A 24,367-nucleotide genomic window follows, 5' to 3' on the forward strand; every position below is an offset into this window, starting at 1 on the left:
TGTTATTTTCTATCCGTGACTATGAAATCTACCAGTAGATGATCAGAATTAACAATTTATTTGGAAATGAACTCTCCTGTAATTAAATCCCAAACACTTGTGCTCTGCAATACTGAACAATGAATGATTGAAACTAGAACAACAAATATTACTTCCAGATTACTTGAATTATGTTCCCCAAATACTGTTTCAACATCATCATAATCTTGTATTCCAGTAGTCTCCATTAAAGGGGTAGAGAAACATAATTTGTATTTTCAGAAAAGCTGCTCAATATTTAAGTATTCTATTATAGTAGATCATAAGCACCTTTCACAATATTTACATTATTTCTATGAGGCAAAGAATGTCAGATGATATCATATCCATGTTAATGTCAGAGCTCATAATTTTTATGAATTTCTTGGATTAACAACAGAGCCGAGATTGATATCTGCCTCTTTCCTCTATTCTTTTTACTATTTTGTGAGAAGAGTTCATATTCAAATTTGAAGAACAAGACTAAAATAAATTTTCTGTTTAACAGTAATTTAATTTTGTATAAACCATCATGTCAAAGCCTAGATTAAACCTCTATTAATTTGGCCTCTTATTCTACGCTAAGTGCTTTGTATTGATTGAAAGGTTAATGCTTTTCTGAATTGCTTTTGCCCTATGAAGATTTTTTTTTTTCAGTCAGCGTGTACTCACTTAACTCTAGACATCTCTTTATTCAAAAATAGGAATGTCAATAACATATGCACTCTCTGAAAGATACAATTCTAGAATGACTTACATGGTGAAAACATCCAGTGTATCTCCAGCAGTTCTTGCCATTTCAAAGTAGGTTTGCAGAATGTTGACGGTTCCAGAAAGTGCTTCATGACCGCAGCCACAGAACAGGGCAACACCCGCATAGAGCAGGATGGTGGCAATCAGAGAAGCATAGGGAATACCTCCCAGGCATTTGATACAGCATTCAAAACAACCTGCAGAAGATCAACAGAAAAATAGTGAAAATCTGTGCTATTTGTTCATCTTAAGAAAAGGTTTTTATTGTCTCAGTACTTTGGGATATAACATTTATATTGATAGATGATCTCAGGTGAGCCAGGTTAAATCTAGTCCTAGTGGGCCCTGGAGAGAATAAGGATGAAATACATCTTTACAACCCATCCTTCCCAGTCAGGGAGATGATATATGCAGATGATTTCCTCTTCTACTCCAAACTCACAGAAGCCCTTCCTTTCTACCTCAGCCTCCTCTTATAGACTCCATCATGCACGTGGATCATTCTTTCCTGAATTTATTGCTTTTAGAGTTTGTGTTTTGTTTCAGATATTGTCTAATCCTTCGAACTAGTTTTGTATTTTACAAACCAAGATTTCAAGCCTTTTAGTGCATTGTAAGTCAATCTGCTAAATTTTGACCTGGTAATCTTAAAAGAGGAAAGAAAGAAATAGACAATATTTGAACACATTCCATGAATTAAAGAAATTGGGAAATTAAGTTTGAGTCTATATATGTATGTTTTTTATGTAGTGACTCATAATGAAAAATGTATTTATAGCATTGGTTTAAAAGTAAACAACACATTGGCACAGTAGAAAAGAGAAAATAGCCAGAATAATATTTTGATCTCATCATTATGATTTCTAATGGATTTATTCTTCTAATCTTATAATGTGTAAAATAAGAGAATTACCCTCATAAAATTATTGTGGGGATTAAATGAGCTAATAGGTAAAAACAAAAACAAAAGAGTGCCTGCCTGACAGAGAGTAAATAAATTGCCATCATTAGTCTTAATCTAATCATTACTAACATGAAGTATTATTGTCCTTCCACATGGTGGTCAAAAGCTTTTGAACATAGTCCCTTTTGGCTTTTGAAGTTTCATCATTTAAGCCTTTATTTAAAGAGTGCACATAGCCTGAGATATTAGACAAACATAGTTGTTAATGTTCAAATGCAATGTCAAAATTTTCTTGTTGAGTTTTAGATGTATTCAATTAAATTAACTAGAAAATCTTAAATGTATAGGTTCTGTAGTAAGAGCTACTTATGAAATACGATGTGCTATTCACTGTTCAGACAGGGTAAGCACATTGATGCCTAAGTAAGCCTCCGAAGATCTTACACTTTCACCTTTACTTCCTCCTGTTTTTATTCTAGAGATTTTCCCATCATTCCTCCTTTTGGAAACTCTTGACCAATCCCATTTAGTTTGAAATGTGGAAGCCTCCTGTTTAACAGGTTTTTTTTTTTTTAATTTGAAATACCTGCATATAAACAGACAGCTTGATGATGGGACTGATATCTCAACATGAAATTAATTTGTTCCACATATACCTTATATACATGACCTGAAGGTAATTTTATACAATGTTTTCAGTATGTCTGCATTCTAATTCTGTTCTGTCATGTGAGGTTATGCAGCACCATATCAGGGCGCAAAATGGAGCCCATACATGGTACTGTTATTGAGGCCAAAAAACCTGTGGCTACACAGGTCACAGGCCATAGGTGTGAACATAATAGTATTATTTTTTAAAACAGACATAGCTCTTTAATGACTCCTTAATGACTTATTGTTATACCCACAGATTAGTACATATCTCAACTCTCACCAGAGAAGTTTCTTTTTGGAGCAGATGACAATGAAAACAGAGACTGCAATTGGTCAAGATGCAGAGAATGTGACACCTATATCACACCTTCATCTCCCAGAGCTCAAGAATAATTACAGAAGAGGGGGCAGAAACTCTGCAACATCTGGAGGTGGTAGATGAATATAAGGAAAACTTGTTGTCTGGACACAATAGGGCAGTTGCACACATGAACCCACAGTGTTTGTGACAGCATGCACAAGACCTGTGTGAGTCCAAGTCAGTCAAAATTCTTGCATGAGGGGATGGTGCTGGAGAGATGGCTCAGGGGATAAGAACACTGGCCGCTCTTGCAGAAGACCTGGGTTCAGTTCCCAGCACTCATAAGGCAGATAACAGCCATCTGTAACTCAAGTTCCAGGGGATCTGACACTCTTTTCTGGCCTCTGCAGGCATTGCATGCATGTGGTATACCTACGTACATGCAGGACTCATGCATATAAAATAAGTGAAAAATTAATTAAATTCCTATATGGATATGGAAGGTAGGTAAGAAGCCCTGGCCCTAGATGAAGATAGCAATTGATAGCTATTGAGAGAGGGAGAATGAGTTTTCTTTAAGGGTGTAATGAATTGTGGGTTGACCAGTTTCCACACCAAAAAGCATTTGAGGGACAAGAATTAGACCCAATAGGCTTTTTAAACAGAAACGTGATAATAGAGAACATAAAGTCATGGGTGGTTGGGAGAGGGATGTGAATATGATCGAAATATATATTATGAAAATCTCAAAAAACCAAAGATTTTTAAGTTTCATATTTGGGAATATTTTGGATTTCAGATTTCAGTATTTGGGTTTACAGATTCTCAATCTATATGCAATCTATATGCATATACACATAACTGCCTATGTAGTGACATATGAGACATGTGATAATTGCAGGGTTCCTCTGTGAAGTGATGATTTTTGTTTGGGGAATGAGCTAGTCTACTGTTTTGATATTGCTCATTAAACTGGCCTTGAGAATTACAGCCACATTCATCTGCCTTGGAGGAATTTTAAAAGAAGTCTGAATACTTCCCCACTTTTGTTGCTGTTGCTTGTGAGAGCAAAATCGTTTCCTGAACATTCCTTTGAGACACACAGACAACACACAGGCATGTGTGTGTGTGCATGCACACACACACACACAAACACACACACACACACCCGAGAGAGAGAGAGAGAGAGAGAGAGAGAGAGAGAGAGAGAGAGAGGAGAAACACACACACCACAGAGAGAGAGAGACACACACACACACCACACACACAGAGACACACACACAGAGAAACACACACACACCCCACACATGCACACATGCAATGGGGGAAGTAAAAAAGGTTAGAAGAGCTTGAAACTTCATATAGTAGGGAAAAAATTTCACCACCAGATGGCTGAGACCAGTGTGGATAGTTCGTGAATGTCATCAAGCACAGTACAGTCTGGGGTAGAGACTAACAGGGTGGCAGCAAATTTTCAATGTTTTAAAAGCCCCAGCTCAGTGATTATTTACAGTTAAAAGGGAAACAAGTGAAATTAGCCCCAAACAGAAGAATTTTCTTTAATTTTTGAGGTACATCAAATGTTCTCTGGCTTCAAGTCCCAGTTCTCTGCAGTTGCTCTTCTTTTTTATTCTCAAAATATGTGATACAGTGGTGGAAATTTCTACTGTAGACACCTTGAAATGTTCAGACCAGATGGATATGTTCAACACAATCCTCAGAACAGAAGTACAGATACACGAGAAGACTCTAAATACTGAATACAGTTACCTTTGCTATATTCTAGATCATAGAATTTGTGAGTAAAACTTCAATCAGAATGCAAGTAACTTAGGAACAATGAGAATAAAAGAATAAGTCATCACCTGAACTGTCACTTAGGACTTCTAGTTAATTTGATTTCCAGTGCAGAGTTTACATTTTTCCTAATGTGATGTATATGATCAATATTAGCCTATGTGCTAGATTCCATCTCCCAAAGAAGAAATCATGTGCTCATAGACTGGAGCACTAATGATCAGTTTAATTGAACAGAAGCTTTCAAATTTAGGAAAGTATGAAGTTAATTCCAATGCCAGAGAAAACTAAGGTTGACAGATATGAGTTAATACACATTTACAAATTAGTTTAAGCTCTCCAAATTAATTGAAATATATCCTTTACTTCCTTCTTAAGGTATTTTGAATCATGTTATCTTTGTTGACAAATACAAACTTCTGTAAGCTTCCATAACTCCCTGGTCAGGGTAGAAAAATTCAATTCAAGTGCTGAACCTCTGCAAAACTTCTGCTCAAATTAAAATCCTGTGTCTCATTGGAGACATAGTGCACTTGTCATGGACTACTTCCTAATCAACCTTATTCTCCTATGAGTCTGAGTTGAGTCGCCTATTGCATTTTAAAGAAGTCTCTCTGAACGCCCATAAGGAGATGCGGCACATCATTTCAGCTTTCTCTCCAGCTGCCAGAATCCCACATAGTTGCTGGCAGGGGAGCTTCTTTCCACCCACAGTGAGAAACAGCCTTGGCAGAGCAGCAGCGTCACCATGGCAACTGTGACCCTGGGCCAGGATGCACTCCCAATAATCACTCTTTAAGGCTGAGGGTGCTGCTGTCCCTCATCATCAGGCTTTTACTGAACTGAAAGTGCAAAAACATTCTATTGAATGAATATTAATGAAGCATAGTAAGTAGAGTTCTGGCTTCAGAGGAAATAGATTTCTTGAGAAAAGTTTCTATAAAAACAAAAAAGATCACTTTGTACAGGAAACATTTTTAATACTGGATATTATGAGGACAGGGTCTTTTAATTCTTTAACATAAAGCCAAGGTTCAAATATTGACAGAGAATTTGCATGCTATTGCCATATGTGCACAAAATAGCATGTGTTATCTCCAGTTTCTGGGCATACCATCTCAAGTGAAATCAAGCTATATTGTCAGGTTTAAGATGGAAAAAATATTAAGAGAATTATAAGACTATATTTTTAATACACTCTCTATAACATTAGCAATTTCCAAATATTGTGAGGTTATAGATTTACTTGCTCCAATATAAAAATTTCAAGGAAAAGAGGAACTCCTATGATATAGCTATATTTTAAAGGAAATATGTTTATCTCTTTCTGCAAAATTTTATGTCTACTTAAATACTGGCAAACGAGCACAAGCCCTTGTCTACAATAAGTTTTAAAAACTGAAAACTGGGGAAAGAAGTTAAATGATAAAAAGGTAAAAGTGAAAGGAAGCCACACAGCAGTGCTGACCAGCAAACTTGTGGATCTTGGAAAATACGTTGAAAAGTGAGCTTGACAACAGACTGAAAATGTATTCATTGATTGAAATATCCCTCGTATCATTTCCTAAGGAGTTGTTTCTTTCTGTAATTGACAAATGTCACCTTGGACATGATTAGGTGTTCTGGTTATGGGCCATCTTTCCTGTTCTGTCTTTGTCTCTCCCCTTGCCAGTGCCACTCTCTATCATATACCAGCCAGATTGCATCATATCATCACATCACACCAATAATATTATTGTCTTGATTTATGGTATAGAGGAAACCTCTCCAACTTATTGATTTTTCTCATGTGTGACATGAGTTTTTTATTGCACACTTACTGTACTGTATAATGTTTAGAAAATAGTTTGACTACATAAATTTACTTATTGAGATTCTGATTGGCATTTTATATTTATTTTATATGAATAAATTTGGAAATTCTTTTCTAGATTCTGTGATTTATTTTGAAATTTCAGATTATTGCAGATAATCATACCATCTATGAAAATTTTGAGTGTTATTTCTACTGTTTCATTATTTGTACATTTTCTTTTATCATTTTATTGTTATTTATTAAAGTGAAATAAAAAGAGAAAAGGCATCTTTTCATATTTCTGATATGAAAGAAGACACCATGTTTTATCATTAACTTACCATTGATTTAAAAGGGGTCTCTTGTTAAACTAGGCATGATGGCGTGCGCCGTTAATCCCAGCACTTGGGAGGCAGAGATAAGGTGGACCTCTGTGAGTTAAAGGTCAGCCAGTTGTAAATGAGTTCCAGGCCAGCTGGAGCTACAGGGAAATGCTGTGACAAAAAGACCAAAAAAAAGTCTCTTGTTTTGAATTCTCTAACATGGTTTTACATCATCTGGCAAAATAAACTTATGCTCCTTTCTTTTCATCTGCAATATCAATGAGGTGAAATTTGTAGAAATATTTGAAATCTGTAAAGATGTATTAAATAGCATGACAGCAGAACCTTTCCTTTTAACAGAAGCATAAAGATAAAGAAAATGTATATCTAAGTGAACACTAAGACAAAGATGGAAATTACAGGAAAAAAGATAAGCATTTTAGGAGATTAAATAAGAAAGATCAACTTTCATGACCAAATGTGAGGTTCATCATTAACAAGGGTGAAGAAGGTGAAGACAGAGGTTGGAAATATATAATGTAATTAGTACAAAGCAGTTTCCTAGAGTTGGAGAACATTAGCCTCAAGATAGGCAGGGCTCATCAAGCATCCCTTTGATGACTGCCTACTCAACGTTTTGAAATCCATTCTCTGGTGCTGCCCTCAAGTCCTGCCAATACCAAGAGGGCTCAAGGCTTGATGGTGGGTTATGTTGCTGTAAAGATTCTTCAGATTAATAAAGGAGGACTCCAGAAATCACTTTAGGTAGTAGACAAATCTCAGTCATCAATAAGTGCCTTACATAACATCATCTTCAGAAAAGGGAACGGAGAGGTTATCATCTAAAGTTAAAATGTAAGTGAGTCTTGGGGTCTCAATAATGAAGTGCTCAGGGTTTACCTTCAAGTACTTCTTTGCTGCCATGTAACCCATTGTTAAGTTGTTTCTTAGGGCTTGAGCTTTCATGATTCTTTCCATGGTTTTGCCTACATGGCTTGTTTTCCAAAGTAAAGTGTGAGAACAACAAAAATAATAATGAGTCTAGTCAACCTATGAGGCATCACACATAGATTAGATGTGGTAGGCCTTAAAAAAAAACACACAATAATAGAGGACATGCAATCTGCGGTAGGGTGGTAGGTGGGGTGGAGAAGGAGAAGACGGTCTGAATAACATCAAATACAGTGTATGAAATTCTCATCATTAAAAATATCCTAAAATATTAATGAAACTTTACATCCTGCAGATCTTTTTAATAATGTCACCTCAGTTTCCAACTTAGCCTTGGGTTCTATAGCTGTCTGGGGAAATATTAATATTAGTGGATCTCGTATGACTTTCACTTATCATATTATACATGAAAACATAGCCCTTGGGTAGGAATGAAGGAATAATTATATCAAGACCTGATTGTAAGAAGCTTATTTCATATGCTCACTTGATAATTTTTTGCCTGGCCTATCAGCATGGATGCTGATTAGCTATTTCAATAGGTAGTAAATGTTTTCTTAAGTATCCATTACTCTTACATACTTTATATGTAGAAGTTATTAAAAGTGTGACTTCTACTCTGCTTATTCCTATGTAGCAATGAGAAATAGAAAAATTTAGTGCCTTTGCAGAAATTTCCAAAAACATTCTATCAAATATGTGTTATTAGTTTTATTCTGAAATCCTGTGATCATAATATTCTTTAGCAATAGAAAAATAGAACAAAAGCTTAAAATTTAAAAGTATTGAAATAATAGTAGATTCATAGCTTCATCTTACAAAGTATAGCATAATTGGAATTTAAATGATAATATTTCAAAATAAAACTTATGAAGTACTATTTGTAGTTGGAAGAGCTTAGCAAACAATTACTTGATTTTTAGAATGTATGTTTTCTAATGACTATAATTTGGAACACTGAAATCCGTATTTTATAGGATACTAGGATATAGCTCAAATAATTAAAAGATCAATAACGTTGTCTTTGTTAACATTAAAAAAAATGTTTCCTGGTGTAAATCAGGTATGGAAGTCAATATTTGAGTATGTTGACAGTCTCCCATCACCACATTTGCACATGACATTAAAAAGTAAAAACTCATTGCTATGTGTTTGAAAAATTCTTTCCATCCTTTCACCATAAGGTAGTGCCTATCCTTGAAGGTGAGATGAGTTTCTTGCAGACAACAAATAGATGGATTTGGTTATTTATTTACTTACTTACTTATTATTATTATTTTAAATTTTATGTGTATGAGTGTATTTCCTGCATGTATATGAGTGCATCCATGTTGTGCAATGCCGCGGAGGTCAGAAAAGGGCTTTGGAATCCCCTAAAACTGGAGTTAAGGATGCTTTGTAGCCGCTATGTGGGTGCTGGGAATCGAACCCGGGTCCTCTGTAAGAGCAGTCAGTGCTCTTAACCGCTGGGCCAACTCTCCAGGCCAGATTTTGTCTTTTAATCTGTTCAACTAGTCTGTGTCTTTTGACTGGAGAGTTGAGGCCATTTTGATATTTTAAGATATTATTGAAAAATGTGTATTGTTACTGCCAGGCTATGTGAGTTGCAGATAGGGGAAGTCTAAATATGATTTAAATGTATTGTATGAAGTCTACAAAAATGTAATAGAAAACATAAACTGGAAAAGATAGCATATGCGGCTAGGCATGGTGGTGCATGCCTTTAATCCCAGGACTTGAGAGGCAGGGGGCAGGTGTATTTCTGTGAAATCCAGACCAGCCTGGTCTAGATAACGAGTTTCATGATAGCTGGGGCTATAGAGAGACCCTGTCTCAAAAAAATAGCATACTCCAATAACAGGTTTTCAAAGTGAATATTTTAGTCATTGCTGCAATACTGTGCTTAAATGCATATATAATTTTAAAAGACGTATCTTTCAAGTGTCTGCAGAGTTTGGAGGCATTGTTTTTCCTTTTTAATTTTGGAGTTACATATCAAAATAATCAGGGATAATGTCAAAACTAGAAATCCCAGTCCTCTACTGAGAACATCACCTATTTTTATCAAGTGCTTCAGCTGATTCTGATGTATCAGTGTGGCAGCATATGGATACCCTCCAGCATCATATAAAATTGTATTCAGTGTAAAGATGCTTTAAGAGGAGTCTATGAACTAAGGGATGTATGAAGTCCTGTGATTAATAAGATATTACTACAAGAAACGTGAATAAATTGTTGAGTATAATAAACAGTTTATAACTACTGAATATATGCCACTGAATTTTTTCATTAACACTTCCATGCCACAGAAGCATTGCCAAGATTCCCAGTGTACTGACTGGTGGATGATCCACAGCTATTTATGAGTAAGCTGTAGTTATGTACAGACAGTTTTTCAGATGAATATTAAGGGTTAGGTACTGAAATGTGTGTGAAAGCCTATTTATTATCCATCTTTAAGAAAAAGATATTTTTGGAAATCCTTATAAGATTAATATTTAAGATACAGGTAGTTTATTAGAATTATATTACAAATTATAGAACATTCTGTGCTGGTCAACATGACTTAGCAAGATGTTTTGATTAATTAAGGTTGTTTCCCCAAGGCAGAAAAGCTAATTTGCTTCAATAATGATTAGAAGCATACTCTTCTAGCTGTGATAAATAAGCCCCCAGGGTAAAGAAACAATCAGGTGGAGACATGCCTCTGTGTGAAAAAAAAAAAAAAAAAAAAAAAAAAAAATAAAAAAACCAAGGCAAGTCTTGGTAGGAAAATAATTAGAGCACCATAACTCTGATCTGACTTTTAAATACATGTAATGTTTTTGAAAATCACAAATTTTCTGTTCATATAGCTAAAGATACAGTTAAAAGTCTCATCTTCCCTTGCAATGAATACACTTTTTATGTAAGTCTCCTAAACTTCTGTATGGTTTTCTCCCTCACAATTTTGAGGCATTTGCTCAAAATATTGCTCATTCCATACATTTTCAAATTTGATTATTTGCTCAGATGCAAATTACTGCCTAACAAGTTCTCCGAAATATGAATTAGCTTTATAAAAACAATTTATTATTATGTCTCACATTTTCTTGGGTTTCCTGGACTCGGTGGGGCAGGTTTCTTTTGTGATCATGCTTGCCATTGTGCTAGAGGGTATATGGACCTTTGTTAATGTGAATTAATGAGATTAAGCTTGATGTATAAGATAGAGTCTTCATTCTATGTATAACATCTGAGCCTGAATGTTTAGCATATCTGAGGTCTTCCTACTTCATGTAACCTTCCCAAATGGGAGTTTGTGCAATCTTGCAATGTGGTGGGGTATAGTAGAGGAGTTACAACACAGTCATAGTTCCGAAAGGGAAAAAAGTTTACAATCTTCTTAGACTAAGCTCAGAAATTGCAGGGCAAAACTAGGCCACATGAATTGTCAAAGGAGACATGGGCATCTGGATTCAGACTTGGAAATCTCAAAGTAATTGACTCCAGCCCTTGATGGAACAGATTGTTGAATGTGCAACCTCAACAATTTAACCTTTAACCTTGTACAAGCTTATTCATTTCAAATTCTCTGCTCCAGACTTTGCTTCCTTTTCTCTACAATACTCATGATTCAATATACTATTTATCTTACTTTGCCTTTGCCTATTGATTTGTAAAAGCCATGAGGTCAAGAAGTTCTATTTTGTTAATATCTTTATGCTCAATTCCTATAATAGTATATTACATAATAATATGTAATATTATACATAATAATACATAATAATATATAATATTATACATAATAATAAATAATATTTGGTCATTAATATTTATTTAAAAGATTAATCAATTGAAATTTTTTATAAAACAACTAGGACAGACACAAAAATAGTCATTAGGCTCAAACCATGTCCACCCTGCACACAGATTGGCGAATCATGGTAGTGTTTTACTTTGGGACCTAAGATGAGAAACTTTGGCAATGATTGTTCAGTTAAAATACTATTTTTTATTTATTTACCTCATGACTATTTTAGATCACTTAACTTATAAAGAGTGATTTCAGGTAGGTCCAGGGGATATTAAAAATCTTTCTTATAATGTTACCTTAAATTTATAGGAGAAAAATTGGAGATAAAATATTTCCATGTGATATCATGTTTATTAGTATTTAAACCTATTTTCCTGTTTTGAATACATTTGCCTTCAAAATTCAGCTTTGATAATTAAACAACAGTGAAGATTTTTAGTATGACTCTGCACAAAAATTAAAATAAAAACACTCTTTTTAAAACTAAGCTTATTATTTACAAAATCGACAGTGTTGGGAAATATATTTCATAGTGTTCAATAAAACTGTACATGATTTTTGAAATCATTTCTAAATATTGCTCCAGAATAATGTCTTATTGGGATGTCTCCTGGACACAGATATGTCTATCTAGGTATAAATGTTCTTTATCTGATCTCACACAACACCAATTCAACAGTGAGAGGTGTTATTTAAAATGGGAACATGTCATTCTTTGACAGCTTAAAATCTCTCCTAGTCTTTCCACTACAGTTATCAGCATACTCTCCATGCACTAGATTGCTGTTAGAGATCACTCCAGTATCAACTCCCATACTGAGCCACTTGGCTCAGTACACACCAACTACACAGGTCACGTTTTAACACTCTGAATAGAAACATTGCCCCTCATTCTGTTTCCTTTTCCTTGGCTCGTCTCCTCATGTGCTGCTAGAGTTAGATTCCATCCTGTCTCTTCCCTTGACAGAATCACTTTTATTGTTCACAAAAGCTGATCTTATGTCAAAAAATTCTAGCAGAAAACTTGCATTCATTGTTAATAAGTTAGACTTTCCTTGATCACGATATATCTTATAACTCATTATTTACTAATAACAGCTAATTTTTAAGTTATCAATTTTTTCTATAGTATGCCTCCCAATGGCAAGTCTCCACAGATACATAAAATCCTCCTTTGAACAAATTTATATAATATAGTAGAGAAGCAATGGACTGACATGCCATTTCTATACATTTACATGTATATGACTAATCATGTAAGAAATTTTTGAGATATGATTTTCCTAAGGCAGCTTAGAATGTTGGCAAAATCTATTGATAACAATGATCCTATAGAAGATTTTGACATATGCTGCATTAATTAAAATACTTCACACTTCTTGTCTATATGATGAAGCATATATTGTAAAACTAATTTATAGTTGTCCTGTGCACAAGATGGTCCAACCATTATAATAGTGAAAATTTTTCAGTGTGGTAAGCAGTCATTGTGCATAATTTAACTCAAGGACAAACATCTTAATCTGTATTTCACATTGTTATTGGAAATTTTTATTACATTTATTTACTTATTTATTTAGGTGTGTGTGTGTGTGTGTGTGTGTGTGTGTGTGTATGCTAGGAAGACTACAGAGGTTATTGGATAGCTTGTGGGAGTTAATTCTGTCCTTTTACCATATGGGTCCAGGTCTAGCAGACCCAGAAGTAGGTGCTTCTAAGTTGAGTGAGCTTGCAGGTTCCACAATGTTACTTTTCTTCCCCATATTTTATTTATCATTTTTATTTTATGTGTATGTGTGTATTGCCTGCGTGTTGGTAAGTGCAATGCCCGTGTCATGCAATGCCTGCGGAGGACAGAAGAGACTGGCGGGTCCCCAGGAACTGGAGTTATGGACAGTTGTTAGCTGCAATGTGGGTGCTGGGTTTTGAACCTGGGTCTTCTGCAAGAAAAATCAGTGTTCTTAACCGCTGAGCCATCTCTCCATCCCCCACAGTTACTTTTAAACAACAAAAGACATAAAAAATTTAAAACTAATATTCAAAGAAATATGTTTTAAAAATCAAATTGTTAAAATAATTGGTCATTGTTTAAGGCATAACACGAGAGAGAGAGAGAGAGAGAGAGAGAGAGAGAGAGAGAGAGAGAGACCAAATTTTTGGATCAGTTTTCTTCTAAAGTTCTGTATTAATAGGTAAGTTGGGATCATAGATAAATATATTGCATTACACGATCAAATGTAAATTATTTAATAAAAAACTGGAGTATCATATGAACTCTCAGCAATGGTGACAGCATGCACAAATCCCACCAAAGGTCAAGCTAGACAAAAACCTCAGCATACACTTGAGGAAATAGGTACAGAAGCTCCCAACAGTACTGGCGGGAAGTATTGCAAAGGATGCTGATGGGAGGGGTAGAGTCCATATCTTTTAAAGGGTGAGACTCTTTGTAGGTTGACCAGGCTCCAGTTGAACCTATACAAAGTGCATTTGGGAGCACAATAAGAGTGAAAACTTGAGGTGTATTTAAAATATAACAAGAATTTGAAGACATTCTTAAAAATAAGATGCAAAATTAAAATCTAATAGTTTAAAGGACTACAAAATAATTCCTCAATATGAATTAAAGTTGTGAAAAAAATTAAAATTAAATATCATAAATTAAAAATACTAACTGGGCATGGTGACACATGCCTTTAATCCCAGCACTCAGGAGGCAGAGTCAGGTGGATCACTGTGAGATGGAGGCAAGCCTGGTCTACATAGTAAGTTCCAGGACAGCAGGAGCTAGGGAGACCTTGTCTCAAAAAACCAAACCAAACCAAACAAAACCACTAAATTACCTTTTAGATGTATGAGTTACTTATAGAAAGTGTGTTGCTTTAATGTAGCACTACAGTGTTTGAGGATCTAACCATTTTTTCTCAAATAAAATGTTTTAATATAATCTTGACTCTGAATTTATACATTTATTCCAAATTTAAAAGATAATTCTTTTCAGAGATGGGAGAGATGTCTCAGTGGTTATAAACACTGGGTGCTCTAGCAAAGGACCTGGGTTTGGTTCCTAGCACCCACATGGTGGCTAAAACAACTGCTTTTAACTCCACTTCCAAGAGTATTCGATGCCCACTTCTGATCTCCACAAGCATTGCATGACACAAGTGCACTTATATACAAGCAGGCAATGCACTCATACACATAAAATATAATAATAAATACATTATTTTTTTCAAGAAAACAAATGGCTAATTTGCTTAATTTCATAATTATTACAATATACTATAATTGAGTATAAGGGAAATTTTAAAGCTATGTTTTCAAATATATGTGGAATAGAGAATAAGCTGTTGCCTGATAATCATTATGTTGTTTTATGACAATATTAGCAGGACATTCAAAATGACTATGTTATAATTGTTTTGTAACAATTAGAAATTGTTCCAATTTGTTAAGAGGAGAGTTCATCTCCTTGGTTCTGAAGTGCTTCCTCAGAAAGCCTGAAAATTATATAATGCACATTTGGAAACAGAGGGTAGATGGCAGCCCTTCACGGCAGAAATATCACTGTGGCAAACACTGTCTTTTCTTAGGCATCTGAGCCTCTAAAAAGCTACAGTGCATTCTCAATTCAGTGGAATAATATTTTTGTTCTTTCTCTTAAATTCCCTCCATTCCTCTTTGACTAAAGAAGCTATCACTGTATATATGGTATATATGCTTTGTTCTCCAAAGGGCCGGGAAATAGTTCAAAATACCCATTACATTATCTTTTTAAATTTTGGAGAAAATGTTGGTTTTATCTGAGTCAAGCATCTGCTTATGATTTTGTTGCTTCTATTATAATCTGAATTAATATGGGGAGCACAAAACACAGATGTGCTCTTCTTTATTATAGCAATTTCACCCCTAATTTATCCCATACCCCCAATATTTGATGTTTTTCATTTCTTTTGATCATATTCCACATGACCTTCTGACAGTGTGGGCTGAAAAGGGAAGGTTTAGATGAGAGGACTACAAGGCCGCCTGTGACCACAAAACGGCACAGCCAAACATTCCTCGTAGCTGTTTCTTATTCTGTTCACCACAGGGCATATCCTTAAGAGCTCAGCCTATGGATGAAACCCTGCTCTTCACATAAATCTTTTCATTTTGAGTTGGTAATCCCCAGAATTTCATGAATACACACAAAGCTCATTTTCAGTTCCTGCCACTCACCTCTGCTAGTGGTGAATAACAAGAATTGCTGCAAAACTGGCAGAAGAATGCCCATGAAATATATGAAAAAGAAGAATATTGAAAAATATTCAATCCTTATAACCTCTAATAGATAGACTTATATAAATTGGTCTTATATTTTGATTTGACTTATAGTCAGCTCCTGAGATCAGAAATCAGGTTTTATATACCTTTATATAAGAAAATTTTCAAACGATTTGTTTTATGAACACAGAAAGCACTGACTACCTCTAAGCGTTTGTTTTACTATTTTTCCTTTGGTCTTATGTATAGGAAAAGGTCAGCTTCCTACATTAAAATGTCTGTCAACGTGTCACCTTAAAATATATTAGGATCAATGCCACCTCAATAGAATAGAAACCTTAAAACTGTATTTTGTATTTTAAGAATGGTAATTTCTGTATTTGGCCAGGAGCTGTTTACAGTGAAATACAATAAAAGACCTCACAGAAAGCAGCAGGACTGACTGTGCTGTGTGCTTCCTTCCATCAACAATGAGAAGTCACTTAGACTTCTTTAGTATTTTTTCTTCTGTTTTTAATGAAAAGAAAAAGGAAATTTGAATTTAAAAACATCACTGCGAAGTTTTGAGGGCTGTAGGACTGTTTTTGTTATTTTTACAACTGCTGTGCAAACACATTAGTGTGTTTTCCTCGAAACAATTGGACGGTTCTGGATTAGGTAGTTCTCAAAGACAGCTTATTCTATGAAAGTTTTGTGAAATTAACAAATGGAAGATCATGTTCTGTGTTCTCAGGGAAAATCTGTTAACATGAAATGCCATGTATGATAAACTTTAGATTCTTATATAATTTAAATGACTAATTGTGTCCAACTCATTCTGATAATGCTCATGTTAAAACTACTTGGAAAGAGTAACTGAAACAAAATAATTACTAAAGACAGCAAAAAATGTACTCCAATGATCTGATAATTTTTTGTCAATTTTTATTTTCAAATGTGATAATATGCACAATAATTTATAAAATTAAGCAATGTACAGTGTCATATATATATATATAATTTTGTATAGCATTAAAGTAGCAATACTTTTAAAACAATTATTGTGGGGGTTTGGAGATGTAAGTCAGTGGTTAAGAGCACTGGTTGTCCTTGCAGAGGACTGGAGCTTCATTCCCAGCACATGCATAGCAGCTAACAACTGCCTGTAACTCCAGTTCCAGGGGATCTGACACACTCTTCTGACCTCCTTGGGCACTGCATGTCATGTGTACATTTGCATGCATTCAGGCCCAAAACTCATACACATAAAATAAAAATAATAAATAAATAAATAAATAATTTTAAATGATCATCATGGATGTTATTCAAGGAAGAGATTCATAGAATTTCTAATGGTTTAGTATTACAATGAAATTCTAAATGAGACCTCTTCTTGCTGCTGCATAGTTATACAAGGAATATATATACATACATATATATATATATATGTACATAAAACAAATGTCACATGTTTTCTCTCATATGTGGATCTTACCTTCGAACCTTTTTATATGTGTGTTTCATTTGGTAAGCCCATGGAGGTCTGGAAATAGTTAAGGGGCTTTGAGTTAGAGTGTTCAAAGAGAATGGGAGATATAATGCAGTGATATAAAGAGGGACAGCAAAATATTGGACCAAGAATGTTTAAATGGGATGGGGAATAGGAGGATAAGACAGAGAAGGAAGTGTGGGGAGGGATAACTAACACTAAAGGCCTTTAGAAGAAGTAGAATAAAAATGTTCTACTGTAGAAAGTTTCTAAAATATATACATACATAAATATATAAAAATAATTTAAATGAAGTTACCCTATAACGGGGAGTAACTAATAGACACCATAGGATAGCAAATAAAAAGTTCAGTGCCAGGAATGGGTTTCCTCTTTTGGAATTGTTGGTCAAGGGGATGAGTGACCCACAGACCCACAAACATTACTGGCTATTGCCATTACTCTTGGTTACCTTCCAGAACTTGATAGTAGACCCCGATTCTGAAGGCAGTACAAGGTTGAGTCATTGAAAAGGGAGAAATAAAGCTGGTATTGATCTGAAAGCTTCATTCCCACTGGATAGCTTTCATAGTGTTGAAAGGTGCTATGCACCCTACTGAAGGAGAAAAGTAATCATCAATCTCATCAATCTGAACTGGTCAAGCTTCAATAATGACAGGCATGGCAGATACATTCACTGGTGCAATAGTGGCATGAATGTTATCAGAGTATACAAATACTTTTTGATCAGATGTAAGGCCTGCTCCACAAGATGAAACCCATATTGGCATCGTTATCATGGCAAAGAATATGCATCTAGACAGGTTGTAGGCTTAGGAGAAAACCTATTACTATTATTCTGCTAAATGGACATAGTATTAAACCCCCTTTTAATGACTTATTGCTATACCAATAGATGAGTGCAGCACTCGACCTTCATTAGAGAAACACCTTTTAGTAGTTGTATTAATTTTCTGTTGCTGTGAGAAACCTCCATGAACAGGGCAACTTGTAGAATACAGAGTTTATTTGGCTTATAGTTTCAGCAGGATGAGTCTGCCATGTCAGGGAAGCAAGGCAGGAGACAGCTGGAGCAGAAAGCGGAATACTCACATCTCCAAGCAGGCACAGGAAGCAAAGAGGGAGATAATGGAAGTGGAATGAGGCTATGACCTCTTAAAGCCCACTCTTAATGACCTGCTTTCGCCAGCAAAGTCATACTTCCTAATGCTCCTCAACTGATCAAGTATGCAATACATGAGCCTATGGGGGCTACCTCATTCAAATCACCACAGTAGTAGATACTGATTAACAAGGAGACCCCTGACTGGTCAAAAGCAGAGAATTAGATGCTGTGACATTCTCAGCCCTAAGTGGAATATCTATATCACACCCCTCCTACCAAAACTCGGATCATCTTGCCAAAGGGAAAGAAAGATTGTAAGAGCCAGAGGCAGTGGATCTACTTAAGAACCTTTTTGTTACTGGGCAAGTCTGTAAGTCTCTGTATATCTGGTAATGATCCAAATGGACTAAAAACAATCTCTGAAAGTTCCTTTCTGTATGTATATTTTTAATATTTAAGAAAAGTGGATGGACTTAATTCTCCACTTGAGGTTTCTAACTGAACACTGTATTCTGGACAATATAAGGAGAAAACAGAAAATTTCTATTTCTCCAGAATGCTTTTCAAGTAACAAGAAAGTGCTTAGAAGACCACAAAGTCACATTTATGGTGATGTAGGGAGAAAATACTTCCAGAGAACAGAATAAATGCATTCCCTTCAAGTCTACTGTCTTCAAGAAGTATCCATTGCCCTCAAGTTAGACCTTCTCTAGGCGAGAAAGAGAATTAAGGAGGCTGCCACATTCATCTACTACGTCTGCTGTGCATCATTTTGGTAACATATAACCTTTTAAATGTTATACATCTATCAAGGAGCAGACTTCAAAAATGTGAAACAGTAATTCAAATGCATGATAACAACTTAAATATACAAGGTGTTACTAAATAGCATGAATGGGCTACAGTGGATGAACTCACAGCAAGGGACAACTGGAGATGTAAACTTGACTCAATAGGCTTTATCCTCTATGACAATGCATGAAATCTTGTGGTGGGCTATGGGGTGTACATATGGAAGGAAGCCTAAATATGATTAAGATGCATTGTATGAAATGCACAAAATTCAATTAAAATATACAATGAAAAAACACAAGTATTAGAAATGGAGTATTTATAATGGAAGGGTAAAAACGTATATAATTTTCTCTATTTTTTATTGAAATTTTGTGCATTTCATACAAAACATCTTAATCATCTTTATACCCCCTCCCCCATCCATCCGCATCTACCTCAATGAATCTACCATATGATCCAGTTATACACTCCTTGGCATATACCCAAAGGACTCATCCTACTGTAGAGATGTTTGTACATCAATTTTTGTTGCTACTCTTTTCACAATAGCTAAGAAACGGAAAAACCTGAATGTCCCTCAATTGAATACATAATGAACATGTATTATATCTACACAATGAAGTTCTACTCAGTGGTGAAAAATTGATAAATATTTAGTATATACACTTTTTCTTTCTTGACACTTTTTAGTCTCCATTCTGTTTGTGGTCAGGGATGTTGGCAGCACACTATCTTTTTTTACGAAATGAATGGCTATGAAAAATTCCAAATGTTCTCATAAAATTTTAAATAATTGGTATTCCTTAACTTAGTAGTTATTAAATAATTTGATTCAAAAGTCAAGTCTAGTCTCAGAAAGTATTTTAGTAAATTTTATAAAATAGGGAAATTATTTAAAGTGAAAGTGTGATTAGAAATCACAAAACTGTGGAACCTGAGTTCTCAAGTGTCACTTGTCTGGTAAGCAGTTTATTTGTTCTCATACTTGGTTTTAGAAGTCTACCTTTTTCATTAATTACTGGTTCTGGCATGAATGAAAACAGTTTAGCAAACAGAATTTAACAACTCTACTAATAGCTAAATTTTATATACATGCTATAGCAATCGCCTGCAATTATATTTTGAATTTGACTGTACTAAAGTAAATCCTAGCTTATAAATGTCTGGGGTAGTTCTTTCAAGGGCATGTTCACTGTAAACATTCCTACTTGCCCAAATGCAGCAAACATGGAAAAAAAAAACACGTATAATTATCAGTAGTTTTTTAATCCAGTGGAGAAGAAAAAGTCTATTAAATATGTCTTGAAAAAGTATGCCTTGTAATATCAGATGTGGTTATTAATAATTAAAACATAAATTGTAAATACTGTATGCTTCAAAGGAATAGAGCTAATAGTCAAAATTACAGAAAATTTTAAATAAAATAGGAAAATATTAATAGTAGACAAACTTTTTCTTTTTAAAAATATTTTATTTATTATTTTTATTTTATGTGTGTGAATGTATTGCCTGCATGTAGGTAAGTGCACACATGTCATGCAATATCCACGGAGGTCAGAAGAGGGCATTGGAACCCCTGGAACTGGAGTTACCAAACACTGTTAGCCGCCACGTGTGTGCTGTGAACTGATCCTGGGCCCTCTGCAATAGCAGCCAGTGCTCTCAACAATTGAGCCATTTCTCCAGTCCCTGATACTAGAAAAATTTTAATTTATCTCTTTCCATGGGAGATTGGCTATTCAAGAAGCAGTAAATGTAACATAATAATCAAATAATAACACAAAATAGAACATACACTTCCTACAAGTAGAAAAATATACCTTCCTTTCAAGCACTAGAATAATCACAAAGTATGTTATATTTTCCAATATACAAATATTGGGAAATTTAATATGAATTAGGATTTGGGATTGAGGCTTGTAGGATTTAAGTAATTGAAGAAAATGATGATAGGATATACTGGGCAAAGGTAACTTAATTGATATATTCAAGCAGAAGGCACTGGATGAAGAATGTAATGCATGTATTTGTTAACGGGGGCAAAGGAAAAGCAATCTGACCAAACGTGGAACAAGCACCTTCTGCATCATTTGAGTTTCCTAATTATCTCGTGTGCACTTGGGAGTCACTGCAAGCTGTTGAACGGATGTCATAAATGAGGGTGCTAATTTATGTGGTTAGTACAAAGTATGCTGGAAGAAAATAGAACTGGAGATATAAAACATTATAACTACGCAACATTTAAAATTTAAGATATATACTGCAGAGTACTGAAGACATGGTCTAAGTCAATGGCTGTAGAAGAAATACAGAAATGAGTTTAGAGATAATAATGATGGGAAAAATGGCTGGAAATGAAGGAATCAAATAGGCTCCCATGTTTTGCTTGTAGGGTAATAGTGACAAAATTAACAAGAATAGAATTGAGTGAACAGGAGAAACATACATTATTATTAGAAAATATGGGACTTGTATCATTATTACATTTTCATTACTTCTTTCTTTCTCCTTATCTGATAGCATTTTATGCTTAAGTAGGATTTTAAAGCTAAACTCTTGGAGTTAAATTTGGATTAGACTTCGTCTATAGCAGTGTTTTGTCTGCCCACCATCAGCCTATTCCTTTTAATTAGAATGTGCCACACTCAGGCACACCCGCTTTCCTCATTTGGCCCAGACTTCGGGGCTGTTGATCTCCTCTCACTCATCTGTGCCAGGTGCTGATGTTATCTGGGGATCTATTAAGAGATTTTGTTTGAGGAAAGCTTTTAGAAAATAAAAATATGTTAGGAGAAAGATATATATATATATATGTATATATGAAAAAGATCATTAAAATGATTAACAACCATGAAATATGCCTCAATATATTCCAAACACAATGCCTTGATCATAGACTATAACTATGAGATATAAATAAATTATCTAAATTTGCAGAAAATTGAAACATTGTTATGGTGGTTGATTTTAATTGTCAACTTAATGGTATTTAGAGTCACCTAGGACACCTCTGTCATGTCTGTGAGGATATTTCCAGGGAGGTTTAACTGAAGAGAAATACCCACCCTGAATGTGGGTGACACATCTCATAGTCTGACATGTCAGTCCGAATAAAAAAGGGGAAAAGGAGGAAACCAGCTGAGTTAATCTCTATCTGACATGGACACAAAGGGACCAGCTAGTTCATGCTCCCACCAGCATGCCTTCTCTGCCATGGGGGTCTGAATCCACTCAAATCATGAGCCAAAACAAACCCTTCGTCAAATTGTTTTGTCAGATATTTTGCCAAAACAATTAATGTATAATTAAGAAAGTGGTTTAAATAATAAAGTGCATAATCTGCTTAATAACACATTTCAATAATATATTTAATGTGTCGTGCTAGGTTTTATTATACAAATGAAGTATTGTATTAGTATATTTTTGTTCTCCATCTCACTATTATCTATACTGAAATGATCAAACTCCTAATTCAAAATTAATTTATGCACTTTTGCCATATGGGGATAGTCTAAAGTTTTAAAATTTTATTTATTATTGTTTGCTTTGTGTATAGGGGTGTGTTGCCTGCATGTGTGTGTGTACCCATGTCGTGCAATGCCCACAGCGGTCAGAAGAGGGGGTCAGACCTCCTGGAACTGGAGTTAGGGATAGTTATTAGTCGCCATGTGGGTGCTGGGAATTGAACCCACGTCCTCTGCAAGAGCAACCAGTGCTCTTAACCTCTGAGCCATCCATCTCTCCATCTCTGGGGATCATCTAAAGTTTGGAGTCAATATACAAAATAAGTTGACATTTATTTTCTACGTTCATTATTTAGATGAAATAAACGGCTTGCACTTCACTAGATTAGCTGTAAATCTCCAAGTGATGATTAGGTTTTCCAGCATGAAACACATAACTGAAAACAATGCACTTTTCTAGCAAAGTGTTCATAGACAATGTTAAATTTATCTTCATATATCACATCATAATTTGCAAATATCCCATATTTTCCCTAATGCAACTAAGATAAAATTGAGTTTTTTCAAGCAATAGTGTATCCTTAGTTCACTCATTTTATCTCTCTGTATCTAAATTAAGATTCTGCTAAAATCTTCTGAAAACTATAAGAACTGTATTTCTCTTTCCCTGAAGTGGTAGCCCTATAGGATAGCAAATAAAAGAAAAATACAACCCAATTAGCATTTTTGTGTTTATAGTCTGAAATGTATTTTGGAATCTGTATATTTAAATTGCTAGTTTACTAAGACAACGGTCTTGGAGGATTATTTAATCTTCATTCCATGATAGCTACCCATATTCTAGAATTGAGTTTAGATTTTGTTCTTACAAATGAAACACTAAAACATTATGGGAAGATCAAGTGTTAGAATAGAAGATGCTAGCTTAATTTTATGTGAGATAAACAATCTTTCACACTCCTCATTTCAGTGCTCCAAAGAAAAACAGTTAAATAGAAACTTTCTAATACTGTATTATCCAAAACAAAGGAACACAGTACTAGGTGATGTTTTTCCCTTAGTCTAACTGAAAGATAATTTATTGAAAATCTGTGATTCATGTTGTCAAAGAATTATTTATTTACAAGACATGAAATACAACTCTTAATTTCATAGATGATTAACAAGAAAATACCAAATTCATCTTGCCTGTTCATGAACTATCCTCAACTTATAGTCACAAATCTATGAAGAAGCAGAGAAATAAGAAAATTTCTGGCCTTTTAAATTAAATATTTCATTTCTCAGAGCATTTCATACTCTATGGGGAAACTGTTTAACTAATGTAACCTGTCTTGCTATGAATTTTGGTCTAATAGTTAATTGATCAGAAAACTCATTAGCCAATCATATAAAGTCTCTTTGTCAGTAATTAATTTGTGTCTATTAAAATACAATTATAAAAACTTCCCATTGTGTTTTTGTAAAGTATCTAAAACAATTTCAGGGGCTGGAGAGATGGCTCCGCGGTTAAGAGCACTGACTGCCCTTGCAGAGGACCCAGGTTCGATTCCCAGCACCTACATGGTGGCTACGAACCATCCTTAACTCCAGTTCCAGGGGAATCTGAAGCCCTCTTCTGATCTCTGCAGCATTGCATGACACAGGTGCACTCACATACATGCAGGCAATACACTCATATACATAAAAATAATTAATAAAATATTTTTTTGTTTTAGAAAGGTCAGCTGTTCCTCATCTAGCAGTAATCAGGGGTCAATATTCCTTTAGATAAGATTGAGGTCTGCTGTTCATTTTTCCAGTTCTACGCAGGGTTACTATCTGGGAGTCCCTTTGGCCACCCTGGCCAACACCTCAAAAGAAGGTGTCACCTGTCTGGCATTGTTGTTTATTATGTAGGCTTTAGCTATGCATATGGACTCTTAAGAAATTATATTGGCCCCTTTAATCTTTGGT

At 34.9% G+C, this 24,367-nt stretch overlaps 1 protein-coding gene across 2 annotated transcripts in view; it reads right to left on the minus strand.

Moving 5' to 3' along the window:
• The window catches only part of Gpm6a (glycoprotein M6A), a 354,712-nt gene that overhangs the window by 41,612 nt on the left and 288,733 nt on the right, over nucleotides 1–24,367 (minus strand). For both annotated transcript variants that reach the window (XM_008847147.3, XM_008847146.1), the window contains exon 2: nucleotides 776–968. In XM_008847147.3, coding sequence (XP_008845369.1) covers nucleotides 776–968 — 193 coding nt within the window. The remainder of the gene's footprint in view (nucleotides 1–775; nucleotides 969–24,367) is intronic.

Source organism: Nannospalax galili, unplaced genomic scaffold, assembly GCF_000622305.1.
Source record: "Nannospalax galili isolate Female #2095 unplaced genomic scaffold, S.galili_v1.0 scaffold461, whole genome shotgun sequence".
NCBI classification, from domain to species: Eukaryota; Metazoa; Chordata; class Mammalia; order Rodentia; family Spalacidae; genus Nannospalax; species Nannospalax galili.